General features: G+C 47.6%; 1 protein-coding gene across 3 annotated transcripts in view; it reads right to left on the reverse strand.

Annotated features, from left to right (window-relative positions):
- Positions 1-17,970: 17,970 nt before the first annotated feature.
- Positions 17,971-25,410, reverse strand: part of ETS1 (ETS proto-oncogene 1, transcription factor) — a 66,935-nt gene continuing 59,495 nt past the window's right edge. For 2 of the 3 annotated variants that reach the window (XM_028146922.2, XM_008142552.3), the window contains 2 exons: positions 19,948-20,066; positions 17,971-18,806 (listed from right to left, as the gene is read on the reverse strand). In XM_028146922.2, coding sequence (XP_028002723.1) covers positions 18,591-18,806; positions 19,948-20,066 — 335 coding nt within the window. In that variant the 3' untranslated portion in view covers positions 17,971-18,590. The remainder of the gene's footprint in view (positions 18,807-19,947; positions 20,067-25,410) is intronic. The other variant, XM_054712459.1, reaches the window with a different exon arrangement.

The raw sequence follows: 25,410 nt of genomic DNA on the forward strand, positions 1-25,410 counted from the left end.
GTTCTAATGGTTTCCTCCCATATCCCGTGTCTTATTCTGTGTAGTCCCTGGCGTGTGCCCTTTCCCCCAGGAGACCCCTGCCCCCTAGTCCTGGTTTGGACTCACTCCAGTACAGGGTACAGGAGGCCCAGGATGTGGGTGAGAAAGAGAGCCAGCGAAGAACTGTGGGGTCAGCAGGTGGGGCGGGAACAAGAGGTGTGGGGTCTGGAAGACCGAAGCGGGTGCTCAGAGGACTTGCAGGATAGATGCCCAGAGCCTCGAAGGCCACGTAGCAATAGTCTGGTCTCCCCAGAGCCCCTACCCTGGAGGGCACATGGGCTGCAGCAGCCTGGATTTCTGGTTCCTTCTTCTCCGAGTCCAGGTCTCTCAGTGCCTCCCTCCTCAAGCCTGAATGCCAGAGAAAATGAAACCTTCTCTGCAGCACAAGCATCCCTTCAGGTCTGTTTCCCAAGCTGGAAAAGAAAGGCATCTCAGCACTTCCACGGATAAAAATAACTTGCCGTTGATTTTGAAACCCTTTTCATTTGTCTCCCAGAGACTGGGGCCCGCACAATGGCACTTTGTGTGGGAGCCCCTGCCTGGCCAGCCTGGCCCGCTCCCTCTGCCTGCGACGGGAGGAGGCCAGAGGAGGGCCGAGCTCGGCAGTGGGCGAGGGCGCTGGGCAGCCCAAGGTTGCTGTTGGACCTCATTCAGAAGTCCCCACTCAGCGCGGCAGCCCGAGGAGGAAAACAAACAGCCAGGATCGTGGAAAATGCTGAGTCCTCCAGCTGGCGGAACAGCACCGCCTGGCAGTGCTCGGAGCCAGGCTCTGCCCGCCAGCAGCTGCCACAGCGGGCCGGGAGGCCTGGCACCCGGAGCCTGTCCCAGGGCCTGGAGGGCGGGACACAGACACTCCTGTCTCAGCAGACAAGGCCTCCAGAGTCCTTACCCTGAATGCTGAGTCTCTTCCTTGTCCCAGGGATTGGTGGAGAAGGTGGGAACGGGGTTGGGGGTGGGGGAGCAGTCAGGGGCGATGTTTCACAAAGGAGAAAAATACTCTCTTGAGCTGTCCTCTCAGATTTGCTCAAAGTTCCCACTCACATAACACTGTGTCAAGCACCATCTCCATCCTGTGAGGTTCGTGCTATTATCCCTAGTTCATGGACAAAGAAACGGAGGCACAGAGAGGGTAAATCACTTGTCCAAGGTCACACAGCTCAAAAGTGACGGGGCTGGGATTTAAAACCATGCCGTTTAATGTCAGAGTTCGTACCTTAGATGTTTTTATTCCTCTCTAAGAATATAAAAATATGTGAGACAAAGAGGAAACTGAGGGAGAATAAAGGGAATGGAGAGAGAGAGAGAGAGAGAGAGAGAGAGAGAGAGAGAGAGAGAGAGAGAGAGAGAGAATGAATGTCTAAGGACTGAAATAAGAGAAAGAATAAAACACAAAAAAGCCGGAGCTGTCAGTTTAGGAGAAGGAATGTGAGACCAAGGCACAGAGATGGCACGACATGCTGAGCTGGGAATGGAAGCTGGAACAACACTGGTCTGTCACCTTCTGTTTCCTGTCCCCCAAACAGGATTCTGGGAATAATCCTCAGAGATCGCTCAGCATCTGGGGCTCAGGCAGCTCCCAGGGAGGCCGGGGAGCAGGCAGCTGGAGCAGAGAAAGGAGCACCTCTTTCTCTTCCGGCTGTAGCCTGGGTTGGGCAGGTGCCCAGGCTCCAGGGACAGGCCAGCACCGTAATGAGAAGAGGCAGCCGGCTTCAGGGAGGCCTGCTGCGTCCATTTGTGAGCTAAGTCGCTCTTGTCCCCAGAGGAAGGAAGGGATGGAAGACAAGAAAGGAGGGGATGAGGGAGAAAGGAAAGGAGGGAGGGGGGGAGGGCAGAAATGGACTCTTTCTTGCCTGTGCTTGGAGGGAATAGCCCTGAACCCTCATATTATACATAGGATTGCCTTGGTATTAGTAGACCTAAGACCTCTTCAAGCCTTCCAGTCACACAGTTTCCAATGTGACCTCAGACAAATCACCTAAACTCTCTTACCGTAAACCCTTTATCTCTACAATGAGGGGGTGGACTTTGAGGTCTTTCCAGATCCATACTCTGGTGATGTCGTGTCCACAGACAAGGACCGTCATGGTCATCTTTGCATACCTCCCAAAGTTCTGGTCCTAACACAGAGCCCACCAGCCACCCACACTAACCATTCACCCCATCCTGGTGGTTCCGCCCACATCTGATCTACTCGCTGCTGATTCTCTCAGAGGCGTCTCTTCTGAACAAACGAAATCATTTTCGAATGGGGCCTCCTGATGCTATCCTGTCCCTCTGATCTGTTCTGTTCCACAGCCAGGATTATATCAGAACATGTGGGAAGAACCTCGGGGCTCCACCTTACTCTTCCCACGGCCTTGTCTCGGCCCACAAGGCCCTGAGTCATCTCCTCTCTATCTTCCCCTCCTCACCTCTCTCTACTCCTTCATTGCACCCTGTGCTCTGCTTCCACAAAACTACTTCCTGTTTCTCTGTCAGCCCATAAACTTTCTCATCTGTAGGCCTTGACCTCCACTGCTTTCCCTTTCCACCTAGTTAAGTTACTCACCTTTAGGATATAATTTTTTTCATGTTAGGTGTTCCTTGTAATCAAGTCAATTGCCCACCTATACCCCTACCCACTCCTAACAAGAAACCTGAGCCCAGGGAAGCCTTCCAGCCACACCCTAATGACTGTACTCCTCACCCCAGTGGTCTAAGGCCAGTCAGTCAAAGGCCAGGCGCTTTACCAGTAAATCCCCTTGGGTTCAAGTGCACACTCTGTGATATCATCTTGAAAACTTGACCAGAGAGAAAACAGATACCTGAATAAAATACCCCTTGTCCTTCAACTGCTGGTTATTGTTATCCCCCATCACTCTTACCTTTCTCCTAATCTGTATAAATACCCCAGACTAAAAGTACATTGGCTGCAATAGTAAATGTTCCTACTCTCATGGAAACCAGAGCATATGGGAAACTATTGGTATGCCTGAGAAATAGATTAGCAGAGAGAATGCGTACAGTTTTGAACTTGCCTTCCCTGGAGAGCTGTAAGAGCAACGACAGGTTTGCATGAACACTACAAAATCCCCAAAGCCTTTTTGAGGTTCTCCATCACATCTCTCCTTCTAACCTTTGGAATATTCTTTTTTTTTAAATTACTTTATTGATTAAGGTATCACATATTTGTCCTCAAACCCCCCCCCATTCCCATCCCAAACCCCTCCACAGGCATGCCCCCCTCCCCCTGTTGTCCGTGATCACTGGTTAGGCTCATATGCAAGCACACAAGTCCTTTGGTTGATCTATCTCCCTTGTCCCCACCCTCCCCTACCTTCCCTCTGAGGTCTGACAGTCTGATCGATGCTGTTCTTGTTCATCAGTCCATGTTGTTCATCTTTTCCCCTAGATGAGTGAGCTCATGTGATACTAGGAATGCACTTATAGGAACTGAAAATGAGACAAGCAATAATGGTTATGCTGAGAGGCAAATGAATCAGTCTATAGTGAGTTTCTTTCTGGGCCAACAGTTCTTTTGAGTCCCAATTTCTATGTCCAACAGTTCTTTATGTGTACATAACAGAATTGATATTTCAGTTCTGGATGGTGGACATTATTCCCATCCCCAATTCGTTCCCCACCCCCTGCTGTCTGTGTCCATTGATTAGGCTTATTGCATGTACACAAGTCCCTTGGTTGATCTCTCCCCCTTTCTCCCTCTGACCCCCTCCTTCCCTGAGATTTGAGGTTCTGATCTATGTTTCTCAGTCTCTGGATCTGTTCTTGTTCATCAGTCTATGCCGTTCATTATATTCCACAAATGAGTGAGATCATGTGATATTTATCTTTCTCTGCCTGGCTTATTTCACTTAGCATAATGCTCTCCATCTCCATCCATGTTGTTGCAAATGGTAGGAACTCCTTTTTTTACCGCAGCATAGTATTCCATTGTGTAGATGTACCACAGTTTTCTAATCCACTCATCTGCTGATGGGCATTTGGGCTGTTTCCAAATCTTAGCTATAGTGAATTGTGCTGCTATGAACATAGGGATACATATATCCTTTCTGGTTCGTGTTTCTAGTTTCTTGGGATATATTCCTAGGAGTGGGATCACTGGGTCAAATGGGAGTTCTATTTTTAGTTTTTTGAGGAAACTCCATACTGTTCTCCACAGTGGCTGTACAAGTCTGCATTCCCACCAGCAGTACAAAAGAGTTCCTTTTTCTCCGCATCCTCACCAACACTTGTTGTTTGTTGATTTGTTGATGATAGCCATTCTGACAGGTGTGAGATGGTACCGCATTGTCGTTTTGATTTGCATCTCTCTAATGATTAGTGATTTTGAGCAAGTTTTCATGTCTCTTGGCCTTCCTTCTGTCTTCTTTCAAAAAGTGTCTATTTAGATCAGTAGCCCATTTTTTGATTGGGTTGTTTATCTTTTTTTGTTAAGTTGTATGAGTTCTCTGTAAATGTTGGAGATAAAACCCTTATCGTTGATATCATTGGCAAATATGTTCTCCCATGCAGTGGGCTTTCTTGTTTTATTGATGGTTTCCTTTGCTGTGCAAAAGCTTTTTATTTTAATGCAGTCCCATTTGTTTATTTTCTCTTTATTTTCCACTAGAGGCCCGGTGCACGAAATTCGTGCACGGAGGGGAGTTGTCCCTCAGCCCAGCCTGTACCCTCTCCAATCTGGGACCCCTCAAGGGCAGTCGGAAATCCCTCTCACAGGACTGCTGGCTCCCAACTGCTTTCCTGCCTGCCTTCCTGATTGCCCCTAACCGCTTCTGCCTGCCAGCCTGATCACCCCCTAACCACTCTGCTGCCAGCCTGTTTGCCCCCAACTTCCCTCCTCTGCCGGCCTGGTTACCCCTAACTGCCCTCTCCTGCAGGGTTGATCACCTCCAACTGCCCTCCCTTGCAGGCCTGGTCCTTCTCAACTGCCCTCCCTTGCAGGCAGGGTGCCTCCCAACTGCCCTCTCCTGCTGGCCATCTTGTGGTGGCCATCTTGTGTCCACATGGGGGCAGCTATATTGTGTGTTGCAGTGATGATCAATATGCATAGTACTCTTTTATTAGATAGGATAGAGGCCTGGTACAGGGGTGGGGGCCAGCTGGTTTGCCCTGAAGGGTGTCCCTGATCAGGGTGGGGTTCCCTTGGGGCTTGGGGTGGCCTGAGCGAGGGGCCTGTGGTGGTTTGCAGGCGGGCCACGCCCCCTGGCAACGCAAGCGGAGGTCCTGGTATCGGGAATTTATTTTCCTTCTACAATTGAAACTTTGTAGCCTGGAGCAGAGCCAAGCCTCGGGCTCCCTCTGAGGCCCGCAGCCATTTGTGTTGGGGTTATAATTGAAACTTTGTTGCCTTAAGCAGGTGGACCCGGCCAGGGTGTGCGGAAAGCTTTGCTTCCCCTGTTGCCGGCGGCAACCCTGGCCTGCTCTCTCAAGCTCCATTCTGCCGCCATTTGTTTGAATTTGTTTACCTTCTATAATTGAAACTTTGTAGCTTGAGTGGAGGCTTAGGCCTGCAAAGGCTGGCAGAAAGCTTGGCTTCCTCTGTTACCTAGGAAACCTTGCTCTCTGTGGCTGTAGCCATCTTGGATTGGGTTAATTTGCATACTCGCTCTGATTGGATGATGGGCGTGGCTTGTGGGTGTGTCAGAGGTATGGTCAATTTGCATATTTGTCTTTTATTAGAGAGGATTGCCCTAGGAGCAGTATCAGTGAAGAAGTTCTTTCGGCATATGTCTGAGATTTTGCTGCCTGTGGATTCCTCTAGTATTTTTATGGTTTCCCATCTTATGTTTAAGTCCTTTATCCATTTTGAGTTTATTTTTGTGTATGGTGAAAGTTGGTGATCTAGTTTCATTTTTTTTGCATGTATCTGTTCAATTTTCCCAACACTATTTGTTGAAAAGACTGTCTTGACTCCACTGTATGTTCATGCCTCCTTTGTCAAATATTAATTGGGCATAGTGGTTTGAGTCAATTTCTGGGTTCTCTATTCTATTCCATTGATCTATGTGTCTGTCCTTGTGCCAGTACCAGGCTGTTTTAAGAACAGTGGCTTTGTAATACAGCTTGAAATCTGGTATTGAGATCTCACCTACTTTGTTCTTCTTTCTCAGGATTGCTGCAGCTATTCAGGGTCTTTTTTTATTCCAGATAAATTTTTGGAGAGTTCGTTCTGGGTCTGTGAAATATGCCGTTGGTATTTTAATGGGAAGTGCATTGAATTTATAGATTGCTTTGGGTAGTATGGACATTTTGATTATGTTGATTCTACCAATCCATGAACATGGTATGTTCTTCCATCTGTTTATGTCTTTCTCTATTTCTTTTTTCAGTATCGCATAGTTTTCCACGTATAGGTCTTTTACCTCCTTAGTTAAGTTTATTCCTAGGTATCTTAATTTTTTTGGTGTGATGGTAAATGGGATTGCTTTTTTAGTCTCTCTTTCAGTAAGTTCACTATTGGTGTATAGAAATGCCATAGATTTATTGGCATTAATTTTGTATCCTGCTACAGTGCCGAATTCATTTATTAAGTCTAATAATTTTTTGATGGAGTCTTTAGGGTTTTCTATATATAGTATCATGTCAACTGCGAATAAGGAGAGTTTTACTTCTTCTTTTCCAATTTGGATGCCATTTATTTCTTCTTCTTGTCTGATCACAATGGCTAGTACTTCCAGCACTATGTTGAACAGGAGTGGTGAGAGTGGGCATCCCTGTCTTGTTCCTGTTCTTAGGGGAAATGGTTTTAGTTTTTGCCCATTGAGTATGATGTTAGCTGTGGGTTTATCATATATAGCTTTTATTATGTTGAGGTATGATCCTTCTATTCCCACCTTGCTGAGAGTTTTTATCAAGAAAGGGTGTTGGATTTTGTCAAATGCTTTTTCTGCATCAATTGATATGACTATATGATTTTTATCTCTCAATTTGTTTATGTTATGTATCACGTTTATTGATTTGCGAATATTGTACCATTCTTGCATCCCTGGGATAAATCCTACTTGGTCATGGTGTATGATCTTTCTGATGTACTGCTGGATCCGATTTGCTAGAATTTTGTTGAGGATTTTGGCATCTATGTTCATGAGGGATATTGGCCTGTAATTCTCTTTCATTGTGTTGTCTTTATCTGGTTTTGGTATTAGGGTGATGCTGGCTTCATAGAAGGAGCTTGGAAGTGTTCCTTTCTCTTAAATTTTTTGGAATAGTCTGAGGAGGATAGGTTTTAGTTCTTCCTTGAATGTTTGGTAAAATTCCCCTGTGAAGCTGTCTGGCCCCGGGCTTTTGTTTGATGGAAGCTTTTTGATGACTGCTTCAATTTCTTCCATAGTTATGAGCCTATTGAGATTTTTAGAATCTTCCTGAGTAAATTTTGGAAGGTTGTATTTTTCTAGGAATGTGTCCATTTCCTCCATGTTGTCTAGTTTGTTAGAATAGAGTTGTTCATAGTATTTTTTAACAATCTCTTGTATTTCGGTGGGGTCTGTTGTTATTTTACCTCTTTCATTTCTGATTTTGTTTATTTGGTTCCTCTCTCTTTGCTTCTTGGTGAGCCTGGCTAGAGGTTCATCAATCTTGTTTATCCTTTCGAAGAACCAACTCTTGGTTTTGTTGATCTTGTGTATTGTTTTTTGGGTCTCTATGTCATTCATTTCTGCTCTGATCTTTATTATTTCCTTCCTTCTGCTCACTGTGGGCTTTTCTTATTGCTCTCTTTCTAATTCTTTGAGTTGTTGAGTTAGGTGATTTATTACCATTTTTTCTTGTTTTTTGAGGTAGGCCTGTAAAGCTATAAACTTCCCTCTCAGGACTGCTTTCATTGTATCCCATAGGATTTGCAATGTTGTGTTATTATTGTCATTAGTCTCCAGGATGTTTTTAATTTCTTCTTTGATCTCATTGATAACCCAATCATTGTTTAGTAGCATGCTATTTAGCCTCCAAGTGTTTTGTTTTTTTGGAATGTTTTTATTGTAGTTTATTTCTAATATTATGTCATTGTAGTCTGAGAAGATGCTTGATAGGATTTCAATCTTTTTGAATTTGGGGAGACTTTGCTTGTGACCCAACATGTGGTCTATTTTTGAAAATGTCCCATGTGCACTTGAGAAGAACATATATTCCATGGCTTTGGGGTGAAATGCTCTGAAGATGTCAATTAGGTCCATCTGATCTAGTGTGTCATTTAGAATTGCTGTTTCTTTGCTGATTTTTTGTCTAGAGGATTTATCCAGTGATGTCAGTGGTGTATTAAAGTCCCCTACTAGGATTGTATTGTTGTCGATCTCTCCCTTGATATCTTCCAGGAGATTTTTTATGTATTTGGGTGCTCCTGCATTGGGTGCATATGTGTTTACCAGGGTTATATCTTCTTGTTGAATTGCTCCCTTTAGTATTATGTAGTGGCCTTCCTTATCTCTTATTATGGTCTTTACTTTGAGGTCTATTTTATCAGCAATAAGTATCGCAACCCCAGCTTTTTTCTCATTTCCATTTGCCTGAAAAATATTTTTCCCTCCCTTCACTCTCAGTCTGTGTGAATCCTTTGCTCTGAGGTGGGTCTCTTGTAGACAGCAAATATATGGGTCATGTTTTCTTATCCATTCAGCTACCCTATGTCTTTTGATTGGTGCATTTAATCGATTTACATTTAATGTTATTATTGACAAGTACATGTTTGTTGTCATATTTTTCCTTAGTGTTTGTGTTTCTTCTTGCCTTTCTCTTTCTTCTTTTACAGCAGTCCCTTTAGCATTTCTTGCATTGCTGGCTTGGTAGTGATAAACTCACTTAGCCCTTTTTTGTCTGTGAAGCTCCTGATTCCACCTTCAATTTTGAATGATAGCCTTGCTGGATATAGTATTCTTGGATTCAGACCCTTGCTTTGCATCACTTTGTATATTTCATTCCATTCCCTTCTGGCCTGGTGTGTTTCTGTTGAGAAATCGGTTGATATTCTAATAGGAGATCCCTTGTAGATAACTTTCTGTCTCTCTCTGGCCGCCTTTAATATTCTTACTTTGTCGTTGGTGTTCGCCAATTTAATTATGATGTGTCTTAGTGTCGGTCTTTTGGGGTTCAACTTGTTTGGGACTCTATGTACTTCTTGGACTTGCATGGTTTTTTTCTTGCCAATATCAGGAAAGTTTTCTGTCATTATTTCTTCAAACAGGTTTTCTATTCCTTGCTTCTCTTCCTCTCCTGGTATCCCAATTAGCAAATATTGTTTCGTTTTGTGTTGTCCCAAAGCTCCCTTAGGCTCTCCTCTTGCTTTTTAAGTCTTCTTTCCAGTTGCTGCTGTGTTTGTGAGCTTTTTCCTACTTTGTCTTCTAATTCGCTGATGCGGTCCTCAGCTTCTTCTATTCTACTTTTTAAGCCTTCCACTGTGTTCTTTATTGCAGCTATGTCGTTCTTCATCTCCTCTTGGTTCTTTTTCATGCTGGCGACATTCTCATACAGCTCCTTATAGTTCTCATTGAGTTGTGTGTATTTGTCATTGAGTTGTGTGTATTTGTCATCCATCCGTTTAAACATCCTTATAAATATTACTCTGAATTCTTTCTCTGATAAGCTGCTGGCCTCAATATCATTTAACTCCCTTTCTGGTGATTTCTCTTTTTCTTTACTTTGGGGATTGCCTTTTTGTCTTCCCATGTTTTTCTGTAATGTTTTAGTTGTAGAACTGCTTGCTTTGCTACCCAGGTTCTTTTGGGGATGGTGCTACTGGTGTAATCTCTCAGTTCTCCTGGGCTTGGTAATCTAGTGTAGCTCCCTACTTGAGCTATTTGGGTTCTCTTGATGTAGGCCTGCAAGCTTGCGAGGCACAACTGTGGTGTCTAGAAGTCAGCCGCTATGGAGGGGAGTGTCCCAGTTTTTGCTGTCATGTACCCTTAGTTGAAATCGTGCATGTCCAGTGGGGACTCACAGTGGCACCCAGGAACTGTCTGTTGGGAGAGCTCACAGGGGCTCCCACTAGCACCCTGTGTGTAGATGGGCTCAGGGTGCCTGCCTGTTGGAAATTCGCTTCTGTGGAGGTGTGTTTGCAGGTGTGGAGCTCTGATGCGCACTGAGGGGTCCTGGCGCTGAGGTTGAGCAGCTAGAATGTGGGCCGTTATTCAGGAAGAGGGGTTTCGGAATTTCTGCTGCGGGGCAGCGCGACCTTGTCTGTACAGAATCCCACCCAGCAGGGGCTCGAAGCAGCTCCCCAGAGGACCCTGTGGATATATGGGCTCAGGGTGCCTTCCCTTGTCTGTGGCCGTGAGTTTGCCGGCTTTGGAAGTGTGCGTGAACTGGTGGTGCATTTGCCTGCGCAGAGTTCTGACACACTCTGAGGGGCCCTGGCACTGAAGTTAAACAGCTAGGGTGTATGTGGGAAGTTATTCAGGAGAAAGGAGATCAGAGTTTCTGCTGTGGGGCAGCGCGTCATTGTCTGTACAGAATCACACCCAGCAGGGGCTCAAAGCAGCTCTCCAGAGGACCCTGTGGATATATGGGCTCAGGGTGCCTTCCCTTGTCTGTGGCGTGAGTTTGCCGGCTTTGGAAATGTGCACGCGAACTGGTGGTGCATTTGCCTGCGCAGAGCTCTGACGCACTCTGAGGGGCCCTGGCACTGAAGTTGCACAGCGGGGGTGTCCATGGGCAGTTATTTAGGAAGAGGCAGTTCAGAATTTGTACTGCAGGACCGTGAGCCCTTGTCTGTGCAGAATCACACCCTTGGGGGCTCTCAGTGGTTCCCAAGCACTGCCTGGGTAGTGGAGTGCCTGGGTGCCTACGGGCCAGGAACGCGGCGCATCCTGAGTTCCGGCGCTGGGGCGGGGGAGGTTGTACTTACTGCTTTCAGCAGCGCACTTTTGGAGGTGAAGGTCTCAGGGTCCACGCGTCTGCAGCTGGGGTGGCAGGTCTTCTACCAGAGTGGCTGTAGTGTCCTGGTTTGCTTCCGAGACCAGACTGGGTGGTGGCGAGGCTAGGATTCTAGTCTCAAGCAGTTCTGTTCTTCAAGATGGTGGGGTCTCTGTGCCACTGGTGTCCTCCCCGGAGTGTTTGCAGCGGCCACGGGGCTTTGCCATCTAAGAATGCCTGGATTGGAAGCCCCCTGGAAGAGCTGCAGGGTCTAACTGTCCCTATTTCACTTACACACACCCCAACACACATCCACACACACCTCTATCCCTCCTTCACTCGATCACACACTCTCCCTCCCTACTTTCCTGCCAGTTGCCATCTTCGACTGTCCCTTTGGAATATTCTTGACTCAAAAAGGCAATGCAAGTGAATAGTGATCACCAATTTTCCAGCCTTCTGAAGACTGTTGCCACCTATTCAAGTCATTTGCTGTTTACAGGCACATCTGGGGAACAGTCCTTGAAGAAGTAGAAGAAGAGTCACAGCTGAAATTTCAGGTTTTGCCTGTAGAAAAGTCCAGGACCAGCAGCTCAGGCTGCCAGTGTAGGGTGGGCAGTGGCTATCTCTTGACCTTCAGTAATTCCCACAAGTGGCTGCTGAAAACCTCCTTGCTCCTCCGTGTGTTATCACATGGAGTCCCAGAGCTGACCTGACATCAGAGCCTTGTAAAAATTCTGTGCCTGAGAGAGCTAGAGCCCGAGTGGCAGGAATGAGAGATTACAGACAAGACTAGAAACTCGAAAGGTCTCTGGAGATCACATAGCAGGTCCTGAGACCTGGTCGTTGTTGATTTGAGTGTTGCTATGGGAAGAGGACCATCACCATCATCACTTTGGGCGTCAGCACATTGAGATATGCCAGGCAATCGGATGAAACTGGTTTTCCCAGGATAGAATTATTTTCCAGGAAATTGGAAAAAGGGGAAAGGGCCTGGGACATTGAGTAAAACAGGAAGTGACACTGGCTGAGGGGCCGGGGGCCAGAGGCACCTTACCTTCCTAATTTGGGTATGTTTGCTTCCTCAACTTTATGCCTTTTCCACTTTTCACTAGTTGATCAACACCTGCTTTTATCAGACTCTTTAAATCTCTGCCTCATTGTAAGAGGTGCCAGGAACATGTTTTTCGGATATTTATTGTTCTTAGGGAAGGATTCTTATAGTAGGAAGAGATCCCAAAGAACAGTGAACAACCAATGGCATGTGAGCCAACATGCCCATAAAATGGCCTGGCCAGGTCCCTGGACCAGCTAGCTACCCAGAGGGCCAAGTATCCCTGCATCAGAGCTAGAGGAAGGCATCTGTACAGCTGTACTACAAACCGCCTCCCAGAGCAGCCAGTGGGGGAAAGTGGAGGTCGGAAACGCTTCCTTACGGAAAGAAGACTGGCCTTGTCCTCTATTTGCTATGAGAAGTGCACCTCCTATGAACCAGGGCTGCGGCTCCCAGGGGTGGTGAGCCATTGGCCAGCATCACCAAAGGAACCCTTTCAGAGTGCTCGGGTGGCAGCGTGCATGGTATAATGGAAAGCGCAGAGCTCAAAAGTCACATGGCTCTGATGAAACTGATGACCTCCTGTCCTCTTCCACTGAAGGTTCTAGAATAAGATGGGCCTCCTGCCTAGTAAACCTGGAATGTGGAGAGATCTCTTCACAGGGGTCACAAACTCAAAGTCACAGGCAGGAGTGGGAATGTGTGGTGCTGACCTACTAGGAGACTCAAGCTCTCGAGGGGGCAGCTCCACTCAGTGTCCATGGAAGTTTGCTATAAAGGATGCCAGGATCAAAGACCACCCTGCCAGGACCCTGCTGCCCTATACTGCTCCCTTGAGCTGCAAAACTGAGTCCCAGCTCTGGAAGGTCACACACACCAGGCACCTCGATCAGCCCACTCAGCCAGTGTGTAACCTCCTATCTCCACTGCCTCCCTCATTTCATCCAAAGCACGAATCACAATCCTCCACATTTTTTTTCTTTTTTGGTTAAAATAGTTACATTTCATTATACAGGAAGGCCCTGGTGTTGCTCAATTGTGTTTGTGTGTGTGTGTGAGTGAGAGAGTGTGTGTGTGTTTTGTGTGTGTGTGTTTGTGTGTGTGTGTGTATGTGTGTGTGTGTGTCTGTGTGTGTGTGTGTGTGTGTGTGTGTGTGTGTGTGTGTGTGGCGGTGCTACAGCTTGCTCCAAAGTCATGGCAGGGACAAGCCAGAATAGCGTGGGCAATTACCTTATCCCACAACCTCCTAAAAGCATGTTAAGTTTATAGATTTTTTTTTACCTCCAGCTTCTTTTGAATTACTCCTCTTTTCCCTGTGCCTCCTTCTATCCAAACCCTACCCTGCTTTCTCGAAACCCTGCACTTTCTTTAGGGGATCCTGTCTCTCCTCGATTCCTACCACCACCACTTCAATATGGCACTCTCAGCAGCATCACTAGGAGAGCTCACCAGCCCTGGCAAGGTTGCTCAATTGGTTGAAGTATTGTCCTGTATACCAAGAAGTTGTGGGTTTGATTCCCGATCAGGACACATAACTCGGTTGCGAGTTAGGTGCCCAGGATCCCAGGTTGAGGCACATATGGAAAGCAACTGATCAGTGTTTTTCTCTCTCTCCCTTCCTCTCTCTAAAAATCAATAAATATATCCTTGGGTGATCATTAAAAAAAAAAAAAAGAGTGAGAAAGATCACCAAAGCCCACTTGTCTAAGCATTCCCCAGTTAAGCTCCTAATTTGAGAAACATGAGGTCTAAGCTGATTTCATTCAAGCATGCCTGATGTCTTTTAACCTGGTCAGCATTAAATCAGACACTTGGGGTATATAAGCCACTTGGCATCAAAGGAGAGCTCTCTGCCCAAATCCTTGACTGAGGCAGAAACCTATTCTCCGTGTTCTGTTTATGTAGGGGGAGGATAGCTCAGATGTGGCCTCAGGTTGGCTCAGGAGCTATGACTTTGCCCAGGTTTGCAACTGAAGACAAAAAAATAGAAGGACCTCAAGCCATCTTCCCCAAGTCTCTGAGGGAGTGGTGGTGGCTTGACCAGGATGTTGGAGCCCTCCTCTTGGCCAACGGGGCCCCCGACCACCAGACCACACAGTTGGTGCTTAACGGGCACTCAGCAAACCTCAAGCTCCAGGCCCGAAGAAGCAATTTCCAAAAACAGAGCCCTCTTTGTGAACAATTCAGCAAAAATTCTCTCTCCAGCTGTGAGCTGGGATTCATGTTGCAAATGTTGGTGTTAATTAAAAACATCCACCTTCTCAGTTTCAACAGTAAGAAAAAAGCACCATGCAGATGGGGTTTCAGCATTCTCCCCAGAGCACTTACAAATAAGATTGTATTTATGACAGGGTGCTGGGGGCTCATTCTTAATTTTCAGTCCCCAAAAAAAGAACTGGGGTCAAGGAGGTGGATGTGATGGGTCCAAAATGGCACAGATAAAATTGGTATCAGAAGAAACAAGAGCCCAGCCGGTGTGGCTCAGTGGCTGAGCATCAACCTATGAACCAGGAGGTCACAGTTTGATTCCAGTTCAGGGCACATGCCCAGGTTGCAGGCTCGATCTTGAGTAGGGGGCATGCAGGAGGCAGCCAATCAATGATTCCCTCTCATCGTTTATTTTTTTTCTCTCTCTCCCTCTCCCTCCCTCTCTGAAATCAATAAAAATATATTTTTAAAAAGAAGAAACAACAATACTGTTCCTGTCCAGAGCATCAGGAAAGATGTTCAACTTCCTGTGTTAGTATCAGGAACTTGACCTAGTTGAAATCAGATGTTTATCTGCTGAGTCATTAAAAATTGTCTTCATGTCGCCCTAAATCCTTCAGACATGAAGAAAATGAGGTGTGATAGGGCCAGGGACATTTCGTGAAGGACAACACCGTGTATTCAATAACTGGAATGTAAGATTGATCATACCTCCCTATATTTTTATTGCAATTCTCACTTTATTGGGAAATTTTTATCCAGAACGATCCCGAGCTAATGAGATCAGCAAGACCTAGTCTCATCCCTTCCTGAGCTTCTGTGTCCCGATTCACACAGGCACCAGACAGGGAAAGAAACAAGCCACACCCACATCGTTATAAATGAATTTCTTTGTCTTTAATCTCACACAGTTTAAAATACAATATGAAATCAGGCTACAGTATATAAAAAACTCTCCAGCAAAATGATGTGCCAGCATCAGCTACTAAAATACACAAACAAAAACTCCCCCATAAGAAATTTTTTTTGCATTTAAAAAAAAAAAAAACACACATAGACACTTACATCGCTACATCTCTAAGCTACCTCAGTTCTGATTTTTAAAAAGCACCTGCTTTTCCTTTTTTTTTTTTCATCTTGCTTTTAAATGTTCAGCTTTTTAAAAAATATAAATTATATGAAAATACAAGTTGGAAAATAGTCAAACACAATATAACATCTTTTTACCCCTATATTTCTCAGCTTAAAAAAAAAAGTATTCTTAAAAAAAGTTCAATAACTGAGGCAGTATTCCTGATAGAGATAGTTTCATTTCCATATATATCTTTCATATATGTATCTGGATACATATACTTATGGTTCCTTGAAACTTCTTTGGAATGTAGATAAGAGCTAACACATTTATATAGACCCCAACGGAGAAAGCAGCATGCACAGCATGGCTAGAAGAGAGGGGGTGTCGTTTGCACCCTGAAGACAGGCAGGTTAATGCTCTAAAACCCGGAGAGCTCATTTCCAAAGTGAGGAACAGCACATCTGATCTTGGAATGCTACCTCCAATCCCCATCGCCACCCAACCAGGGCTCCGTGCAGGCAAGTCCCCGGCGGCCTCTGACCCCACAGCCAACAATGACGTGGGTTAAAGCATCTCCAAGAAAACAAGGGTTTCCCCTGGCTACATCAGATTTGCCCGTCCTTCCTCTGAAGCTAACATGTGTGTGTGTGTTTTTTAAAAAAAAGCATAAATGCAACAATTCTGCTGCATTTCCAGTGTATAAACCACCCACCACTCTTCCTGGGATGGTCTCTGGCCTTTGGACAGAAGGAGAAAAAGGCATCTGGCCAGATCAACAAAGCGATCTTAACTAACAAACTATAAATATTGAAAACGGTGGACCTGTAGAGAAAGGCAGCGAGCAAGCGGGAGGCACTTTCTTACATCGGAGCTGCTGTGGGGTCGCTGCAGGGGTTAGACACTCACACGAGGGGAGTTTGGGGCATCAAAGAAAGGATCACGAAAGGTTGATGAGTTGGGAAAGCGATTGTATGCCTGGTTGCAAACAGCAAGCCATGACTGATGCCCAGCCTTGGTTCTACCTGTGCCCGTTACTGAAATGTGGAAAGGCATACCTAGAAGACCCAGGTGTTATCTCAGCTGCAGTTGTGCATGTCTGCAAACACACACAGGCACACACACGCACATACACACACGCAGACACTCAGACATGCACACACGCACGTATACAGGCACTCACGCATGCACGCACACCTTTGCCTGTGCCCAACAAAGATCAAATTAACCTAAAAGAAAACCATGTAGTCCAACAGTTCCGCCTACCCTCCCTGAGCAGCTCCTAAAACATTTTGAGAGCTTCATTAAGGCACCTGCATTTGGAAGAAGATCAAAATACACAGCTGGGCGGATTCTGCCGTGGCTTTCCAAGTAGGCGCTCTGCTTTGTCAGCGTGAGTCACAGAGCTAAGTTCCTGACAGTCAGGGTCTGCAAGAGGACCTGGAGTAAACCATCCACTTTCCTGAAGATACGCTGGAGGTGGTTAGCACTTCCAGTGTCTCCGCTAGAGCCCCGAGAAGCCAGCCCTGAGAAGCCCACCTTAACCGCTTCTTCCTCACTCACTGCAGTCTGCAAAGCCGTCCCACTGCCCACGTCCTTCTGAATCGGGCATCTCTGTCGTGGTGGAGATTCTGATTGAACTAGGGTCTTGTCCTCACTAGTTCGATGTTGGTGCTCACCCCCACCAACCCAAAACCCCATTTTCAGATTACCCTTCACAACTGACTCAGTTGTTTAAGTTATGGGGGAACTAAGAATATATTCACACCTCATGGACCACCTCCTTGTCTTCATTCAAGCTCCTTTTCTTATGTTTCCTTTGCCTTCTAGTCATTCCTCTCTTCTGCAATTAGGAGCCTTCACTTACCCTGGGCCACGACAGCGGTCCAAGTGCAAGACCCAAACAGCAGCTGCACGGTTCGCTCTGCATGCACGGTCTTAACTGGATAGACATTCCACTCAACTAGCCTAAGTTCTTCAAAGGAAAGCCTTGCACTTCTCCTCCAGAAGACAGCCAAGCCACCTTTTGCCTCTATGCACCCATCATTTCCATTGCTCCAAACACCCAATGAGTCTAAATGGCTTTATCAGACACTCTTCAACTCATGTCTGCTGTCACTCGTTCACTCCCCAATCAGTTCTCTGCACTGAGTAAGAGTGGGGGGAAGCAAGAAGTATGGGAGGCTGAGAGAATGAGACATGAAAGATAAAGTGTTAGTTGGGAATAACATGCATTCAGGACTTACTTCCTAAGACCCGAGGGGTAATGCCCATGCACACAGCTTTGATTCCGAGTCAGAGGGAAAGAACCAGTAAAGAACCAAGTCAACCTTCCTCCTCTGATGTCCTTTCCAACAGTGCTCCTGATTCACTGTGGTCCCCAACCAGGGCTGCCAAATACATTCAAGTTCAAGACTTAATGCTACTTCGCTCATCATTAAGTCTAAACCCCAAGAATCCACTCACGACAAATACGTAGAGGGGCGTGATGATCATTTTTTTAAAACGATAGATGGCATTCACATGCACAGGTCCCTTGTCCCCAAATCAGCATCATTTGTTCCTTCATCTAGAAAGCCACTGGGATCTGGGGTCCGATCTCAGTGACAGCACTCTGCCTTTCCAGTGGGGTCTATATAAACAGTTTCCTTTCACTGTGACAGAATCCTCAGCTGGCAAATAAAAACAACCTTGCACTGATACTGCAATACTGAGACCACCTTAGAGCTTAAGACGATTTTTAAGAGAAAAAAAACAATACTGGCACAAAATTTAATAAAATAAATTTCAACACAAATACAGTTTTGGTCCCTCCCCACTGAAGTCCATCTTTGTTTCAAAAGTAGAGTAAAAGGTAAATAGTCCTTGGGTTTTGGGCACGCCCTCCCCAAACAAATTGTCCTACCCCACCTCCCTCTTTTTTGCCCGCCCAGAACTAACAATAGAAGCAAACGAATTGCCCTTCATCCATCTCATGACCCCTGATGCCTCAATTGCTTATGCTAGTAAGTTCATAACTTGAGGCACTTTTTTTTTTTCATGGATGATTTTTATAAATGATCAGACACATGTGTCTCATCCTCCCTCAAGCCAGATTCTTCAAGCTTCTAAGGAGACCTTTCTCTCTCTCTCTCCTACAAATTTGCTCAAGAATTTCTTGTCCCACCCACCCCGCCAGTCCTGGCTCTCCTTTGCCAACCACGCATAATTGACTATAGCTGCAGTTCACTTAGCTCCCACCCCTGAATGTAAAAAAAAAAAAAAAAAAAAAAGGAGTCTGGAAAATTAAAAATAGAATAACAATTGAAAATGAAGAGTCCGACCAACGTGGGTCTTTGAAATGTCTCAGCAGAGTTTCCCTGGCCCCCCAGGTGCCCGTCACTCATCGGCGTCCGGCTTGACGTCCAGCATGGCGTGGAGCTCCTCAGGCGTGTATCCCAGGAGGCTCTGCAGGTCACACACAAAGCGGTACACGTAGCGCTTGCCCGCTGTCTTGTGGATGATGTTTTTGTCATAATAGTAGCGGAGGCCACGGCTCAGTTTCTCATAATTCATCTTGGGCTTGTTTTTCCTTTTCCCCCATCTCCTGGCCACCTGAAATTAAAAATGGGGGAGGAGGGTATAAAAATCTATAAAATAATCCAAATATGCATGTTTATATGCCTATAGCCATTCATGATGACCCATGACGTTCAAGTCAGTCCGGTAAGAGGTTCATGTACGTGGAGGATATTCTCCTGACCGATCTCTCCTGAACTCCAATGTAAAGGGTTAGGCAAGAATGGCTAGACCGCTGATTCTAAGTCGATGAAAACATAGTGACCCTGGACTTCTACATAATGGAGTTTACAAAACAACAACAAAGGAATGCAACACTGTAGACTCTATTCCATCCCTGTATCATTAAGAGAATGTCCCTGGCCTGGCCAGGGGTGCTCAGTGGCTGAGCATTGACCTTTGAACCAGGAAGTCACAGTTCGATTCTTGGTCAGGGCACATGCCCTGGGTTGTGGGCTTGATCCTCAGTGTGGGGTGTGCAGGAGGCAGCCCATCAATGATTCTTTCTCATCATTGATGTTTCTGTCTCTCTCTCCGTCTCCTTTTCCCTCTAAAATCAATAAAAATATTTTTTTAAAGAGAGAGAATGTCCCTGCATTGAAAGCAGGAGCTCTCATGTGAGGGGCTGGAGGAGCGCTGAGCTGCAGTCACACCTGCCCTTCATCAACAGGACGCAGGTTTCTGTTCTGGGGCACGATTCTTCTCAGGTGTGCCACACAGAGTGGCTGGCTCTCCATTTTTTATCCTCAGAATTGGGCATGGCAGCGAGCAACCACTCACTAAGCATTTGTTGGAACAAAGAATGGATTAATGAATAAATTGCACCCATTTTTCCAAAGCCTCTTGAATTGTCTGAGCCCTTTCAGATTCACAGAGCCGAGAGGCCAGGAGGAGGACTAAGTAATAGAAGGCAACTCCTATTCACAAAGGACCACTATGTGCCTGAGACCTAGGTGCATCCTCTTAGGCATTCCAAGAACAATGGGCAACGTAGAGATTTTTCTCTATTTTTACAAGTGAAGAAACTAAGACTCAGATGGGCTATGCAACTTGCAGGAGGTCACACAGGTAGCAAGTGGCAGAGCTGGGATTGGAATCCTAGAAAATGTCATCGGAATCACCCAACCTCTTCCAGAGTTCTCTCTGGCACAGCACTCTCGGCTCCCTCCCTCCTTACCTCATCTGGGTCAGAGAGCTTGAATTCCCAGCCATCTCCTGTCCAGCTGATAAAAGACTGACAGGACTTATCAGTGAGTAATTCCAGAAGAAACTGCCACAGCTGGATCGGTCCACTGCCTGGAAACACAAGGCATTGACTCATCACTCCAGAGGCCCAGCCCTCTCAGCCCCGGATCCCAGGACCCAGCTCTCCCTCTCCCCTGTCCATCCAGCCAGGAGAAAAGGCGGGCAACATACAGGACACAGGGAGGAGGCGCTATAGCTCACACAGACGGAGGAGGGGAAGACAGTCCCACCCAAAGGAGAAGAAAAACACAAGACAATATAGCAACTGCCTTCTGTTGAATGGCTGAAGGGTCAGGCCACGTTTACTGCTAAGCAAACTCTAGGAAGAAAACACTGACTCTATCCTCTGAGGCAACACGGCCCTTTGTGCCTTTACAATTAAGTCATTTTGCCTCAAGAAGTAAAAAAAAGGTATTAACCAAGGAATGCCCATTGCCAGTTCCAATCAGAAGTCAAACCTCATAAGCACTCCTCTCTAGAGGGAGCCTTTGGCCCCTGATTTGCAAGAGGGAAGATCACTCTCCTAGGCTTACGTAACAAGGACTTAGTTAGGTCATCATATTCCTCTCCAGCACCATCCTGTCCTCCCAGATCACGTAGAGGCAAGCATTCAAACAGAGAGAGGAAAGAATCAAGTCATCACTTCATGAGGAATGAAGCTGCCACCCAGAAATCCTCGAAGGTCAGGTGATGACTATTAAATTCTTCCTGGGTCCAGGAAGAATATTCTAATTTACACACACACGCACATTCTCTTGTCTTAGCCAACAACACTGCCACTATCATAGTTCTGGAAGGCCTGGCATACTCCGAAGGTCAATTTATCTTATGCTAAAAGAGTCCCGCTACATAGATTTCCTTTTAGGATAACTTTTTATTCAGAAATGACAATGCTGCCCCGGGCAGTGTGGCCCCGTTGATTGGGTGTCATCCCATGCACTGGGGAACATGCCTGGGTTTCAGGCTCGATCCTCAGTGGAGGGGCGTGCGGGACCCATTAGATGGATGTTATGTTTCGCTCTCACATTCTCTCTCTTTCTCTCTCCCTTCCTCTCTCTCTAAAAACCAATTTTGAAAAAAATTTAAAAAGTAAGGACAATGTTGACTGACTTCCTATAACTCATGAGTGCACCAGAGAGAGAAATACTTGTTCAACAGGTCTTGTGCCCTGCACACCATATCAGAAGGCAGAGCAGGACTGAGAGCACCCAGCCCATGCAGATGCAGGAGGCCTGGGATGCTCCAACTCACATTGAAAAACCTGACTTTTTCAACTTCTAACCCTGAACCTGAGTTTCAAATGTGTCTGATCCAAAGTAAACTGAGACCCGATAAAACACAAGCGTTAGGTTGGTTCCCTCCCCATCTACAAGTGAAATGTCCTCTATGATCGATCAGGGCAACCTCTTCTACTTTTCATGTCTACAAGGCCCATGCGTATGCAACACATCACTCGCTCCTAAAGTCCCTGCCCACTCCTCTGTACATGAAGCACAGCGGCCTTGCTGTTCCCATTCTATCTGTGAAAAAGGAGCTCAGAAAGTCCCGTGACTTTGCTCCAAGCACAGTTAGAAAACGGTGCTTCCGGGTCCAGTGTCCAGGCCATCAGACTCCAGGCACAGGGCCACCTGGACAGACACCTGTGAGGAAGCAGTGACCGGCATGCGCTGTGATCTGCCATCTGGGAAGTGCTCCTTCGCTAACTGCTTCCTCGTGGTGGGCCCAGCGCTCCTCCCCTGCACACCCCACGCGAAACACGGGACGTGAACTACCACTGCCTCCTCCTTCAAAAATGCACCTTGAGCTCCTTGAAACTGTCTTGCAAGAAATACCCTACACAGCCTAGAATGAAACGATTCAGCAAAGGCCTACAAAACAAATGAACTTTAGAAAACACAGCCCTGGATGCTGGATGGCTTAAGCCTTATCCTCCTTCGCCTCCACCCCTCCTGGAAAAACCACTGGGTAGGCCACTCACACACATTTGCACGTTTCTTATGAGTTGAGTTAAAGTCACCAGCTAGTACTCCCTACCTGGGCACATGGGACTAAAGGCACCATTATGTGAGGAAGCCATTGAAAAGCCACCCTGATGGGCAGAAGGTGTAAGAAAACAAATCTCTATTGAGAGATGCTATGGAATGTCTGTTAGAAAAAAGAAAAGAAAAGAAAGCAGCTGCAAAACCCCTTGTGATATAATAGGCTTCCTGATGAAGTGCAAAATGACTATACACCCACCAGGACCCCCCGAGGAGAGACAGAAAGAGAAAGATCAACTGCCCCAAATTTATGTAAATGAGCCCTGGAGTCTGCTGTCCTCCTGTGAGTCAGGTCCCCAGACCACAGATATAGGACAGAGGGAGGAGCTGCTTTAGGAACCTGGCAGAGCGCAATGCTCGCAAGTGCTATGATTTCGTGCACACCTACTAAGCACCGGACACCGTGTTGATGCTTATACCCTTCTCCCTTACTCTTCACAGTAACTCCACGGGTAGCTGCTACTGTGAACGTGTTTCTTCTTCCCACGTTACAGCACAGAAAACCGTGCGGCGTGCCCACCGGCGTTGGCCAAAGCCACTCACAACAGAAGTGGAGTAGCCGTGATGGAACCCACGCAGCCTGACCCCCACATTCTGAGCTCAATACCACATCCACCCCAGAGAAGACCACCTGGAGGCTGACATCGAATCGACCTGCCTGGTCACACGAATCCAAGGGATAAAAGGACCCGCTTTTAAAAAACACCTCTCTTCCTCACCTCTCCCAGCAGCCACAGGATGACGGGACAGCCAGGGACCTTGGCGTCTACCTCCACGGTGACACTTCCAGCCCAGATGGTTAGGTCCCCTGCGCTAGCTGTTCATGTCATTCCTTCTCCCTCCCACCCCTTACCTTAAAAGCTCCCTCACACGATTTATCTTAAAATCCCTCTGGAGGGGAGAAGGCTAGTGATACCAAGCGGAAGACAGGGAAGGAAGTTCCGGCTTCTACCCGGGCAAGTCCAAGTCCAGGAGGGGAGGGCCCAGGAGCCCGCACGCCACCGCTGGGCTGAGCAGCCTTAATGTAGAGAGGGGACTAGTTCCCGGCTGGGAGCCAGTCCCAGAGGAAGGGTCGCACACATAGGAGGGCCTGTCGCTGGTCTTCCTGCCTGTGCCATTCCCTGGCCTGAGGTGTCCGCCTGGGCAGCATCGGCCCGGCCCCAGCCCCGCTCTGTAGAGCTGAGCCCTGGTGTCTGCACACAGGGTCGGGGCCAGGGTGAGGCCCAGTCTCCAGGGGTTTTTCTCACTGTGGGTTCGCCTTTGTTCATAAAGAACATCACACTGTGACATTCGGGAGCCGGGAGCCCGGGTCCCGGAGAGTCCTGAGCTCTAGTCTTCTCTTCTATTGACACCAAAGGGAAGAGGGACCAGAGACAGGAGAGGCAGATGCCTGAAGCAAGCACAGGACCCGGAGGGGACGGCGGGCCGCTCAGCTTCGCAGTCACCCAGACAGCACAGCGGTGGTCGGCTGCCTCCTCCCCCCAGGCCTTGAGGAAAACTCCTGTGAGCCACCCAGGGCGGAGGGGCACCCAGGGCTCTCAGCCTGGGCTTCCTGCAGGCCACTGCCTACCCTTCAGAAAGCCCATGTGGTGTGCTGAGCCCTGAATGGCCTCTTAGGTGTGGGAGCAGCAGGAACAGGAAGGACATGGAATAGTCCCCCAGCAAGGAGGCCCCAGGGTGGGCTTGGACCAGTGGACAGCCTGACACAGGAGCCTGTTTCCACAGCGTGTCCTGTTTCACTTCCGGTTGGGAAGGCGATCCGGGGCCACCTGGAGGCCCACAGCTTGGAGGGAGCTCTGGGCTGGGGGTGCACACTAACTCTGTAGACTCCCCAGCAACATCCAAGTCTGGGAGCCTCGTGTGCCCCAGACGTGTGCAAACACTGGATGAGGCCAGCACTCTGAGCGACAGGCCCGCCCACGGGGGTTTCTGTGTGGCTTGGGGTACGTCCCCAGGGCCCAAGGGCTCCATCCCTCACCCTTGCTCCAACATATCCTAACTTTGCAAAGCCTCCCCTTCCATCCTTCCTGCACCTCCTCTCACGCATGGGCCCAGCCCCAGCCAGCCACCCAACCAGACTGGGGTCCCGGTGACCTTTGTCCCAGGGCGCAGAGAATGGTGCTAAGAATAGTGCCCGTCATGGGCCGAGGGAGCTCACAGACTAAATGTGACTCACAATGGCGTCCCTGTCTGGGGGCCCCAGGCAGTCAAGGGCGGCCTTCAGCAGGCTGCCCGGGGTGTCACGCATCAGGAATCCGGTGGCATCACTGGGAGACTATGCCTCTCAAGTCGCAGCTCTGAGCCACAACAACAGAGGGGTCCCTGTTAGAAGGAAGTCTCTCTCCAAAGAAGTGGGGGGGAGGGCACCGCACACACGCACACCCACCCAACTCCCTGCGCCTCCACACCCTGCATCTGCCTCCTTCTCTTCCTCCTCCTCCTCCTCCTCTGGCTGCAGTAGGGGGATTTCCCCTGCCTGCTTTGTTCTTCTTGGCTCTGGGTACGAGGAAAATTCCTAGAACAACAACACTCACAGTCCTGATTTGAAGAACTTGATACAACTCAGAAGAAGGCGGCATCCCAGACCAACAGCCAATCCCATCAGAGTGTTTCCCTCCAGAGAGGACGCTCAAGGCACTTCAAATCCAAGGCTACAATCTCTCAAAGACAAAGCTTCAGGTAAATTCCTACTCATTTTGGTTACATTTCAAGTCCCTTCTCTCCTTGCTAAGTCACTGAAAGGCCTGCCGATACATCTCCATAAGAGCTGGCTGTTAAAAAAAACACACCTGCCTTTTTGCTTTTATACTCTGAATCTAAGAAGTGAGCAACTTAAAGAAATATACAGCAATGGGTTAGAGAAAATATTAGCGAGGTGCTCTGGACAAGTAAGGTGGTCATTTGTCAGTATCTCTCCTCCTGTTGTCCAGGCTCGGAGGTTGCCTGCCATGTCCATGAACTCACCCTTAGTGAATTCAGGGCGGGGCTGCAGGTCTGCCTTTTCACCTCAACTGCAAGTTCTCCTCCGCCCCCTGTGCCCTCGTGCTTGGCACACAGAAGAGCTGACTTCCACGCTGAGGGAGGTGAGCTCAGGGCGGTCACTCTGGTGGGCTTCCTCCCACTGCGGTTTGCTTACAAGACCAGCCTGATGGCTTGCTCTACGCCCGCCCCTCACTGCTAGAATACATGCTCCAGGGCTCACATCCAAAGCCTAGAACGGTGCCTCCCCCACAGATGCCAACCGTTAAAAAGCTATTTGCTGCCCTAGCTGGTGTGGCTCAGTGGATAGATCGTCGACCTACAGACCAAAGGGTCCCGGGCTCAATTCCGGTCAAGGGCACAGACTCCTCCCCAGC

Source organism: Eptesicus fuscus, chromosome 23 (assembly GCF_027574615.1).
Source record: "Eptesicus fuscus isolate TK198812 chromosome 23, DD_ASM_mEF_20220401, whole genome shotgun sequence".
Lineage (NCBI taxonomy): Eukaryota > Metazoa > Chordata > Mammalia > Chiroptera > Vespertilionidae > Eptesicus > Eptesicus fuscus.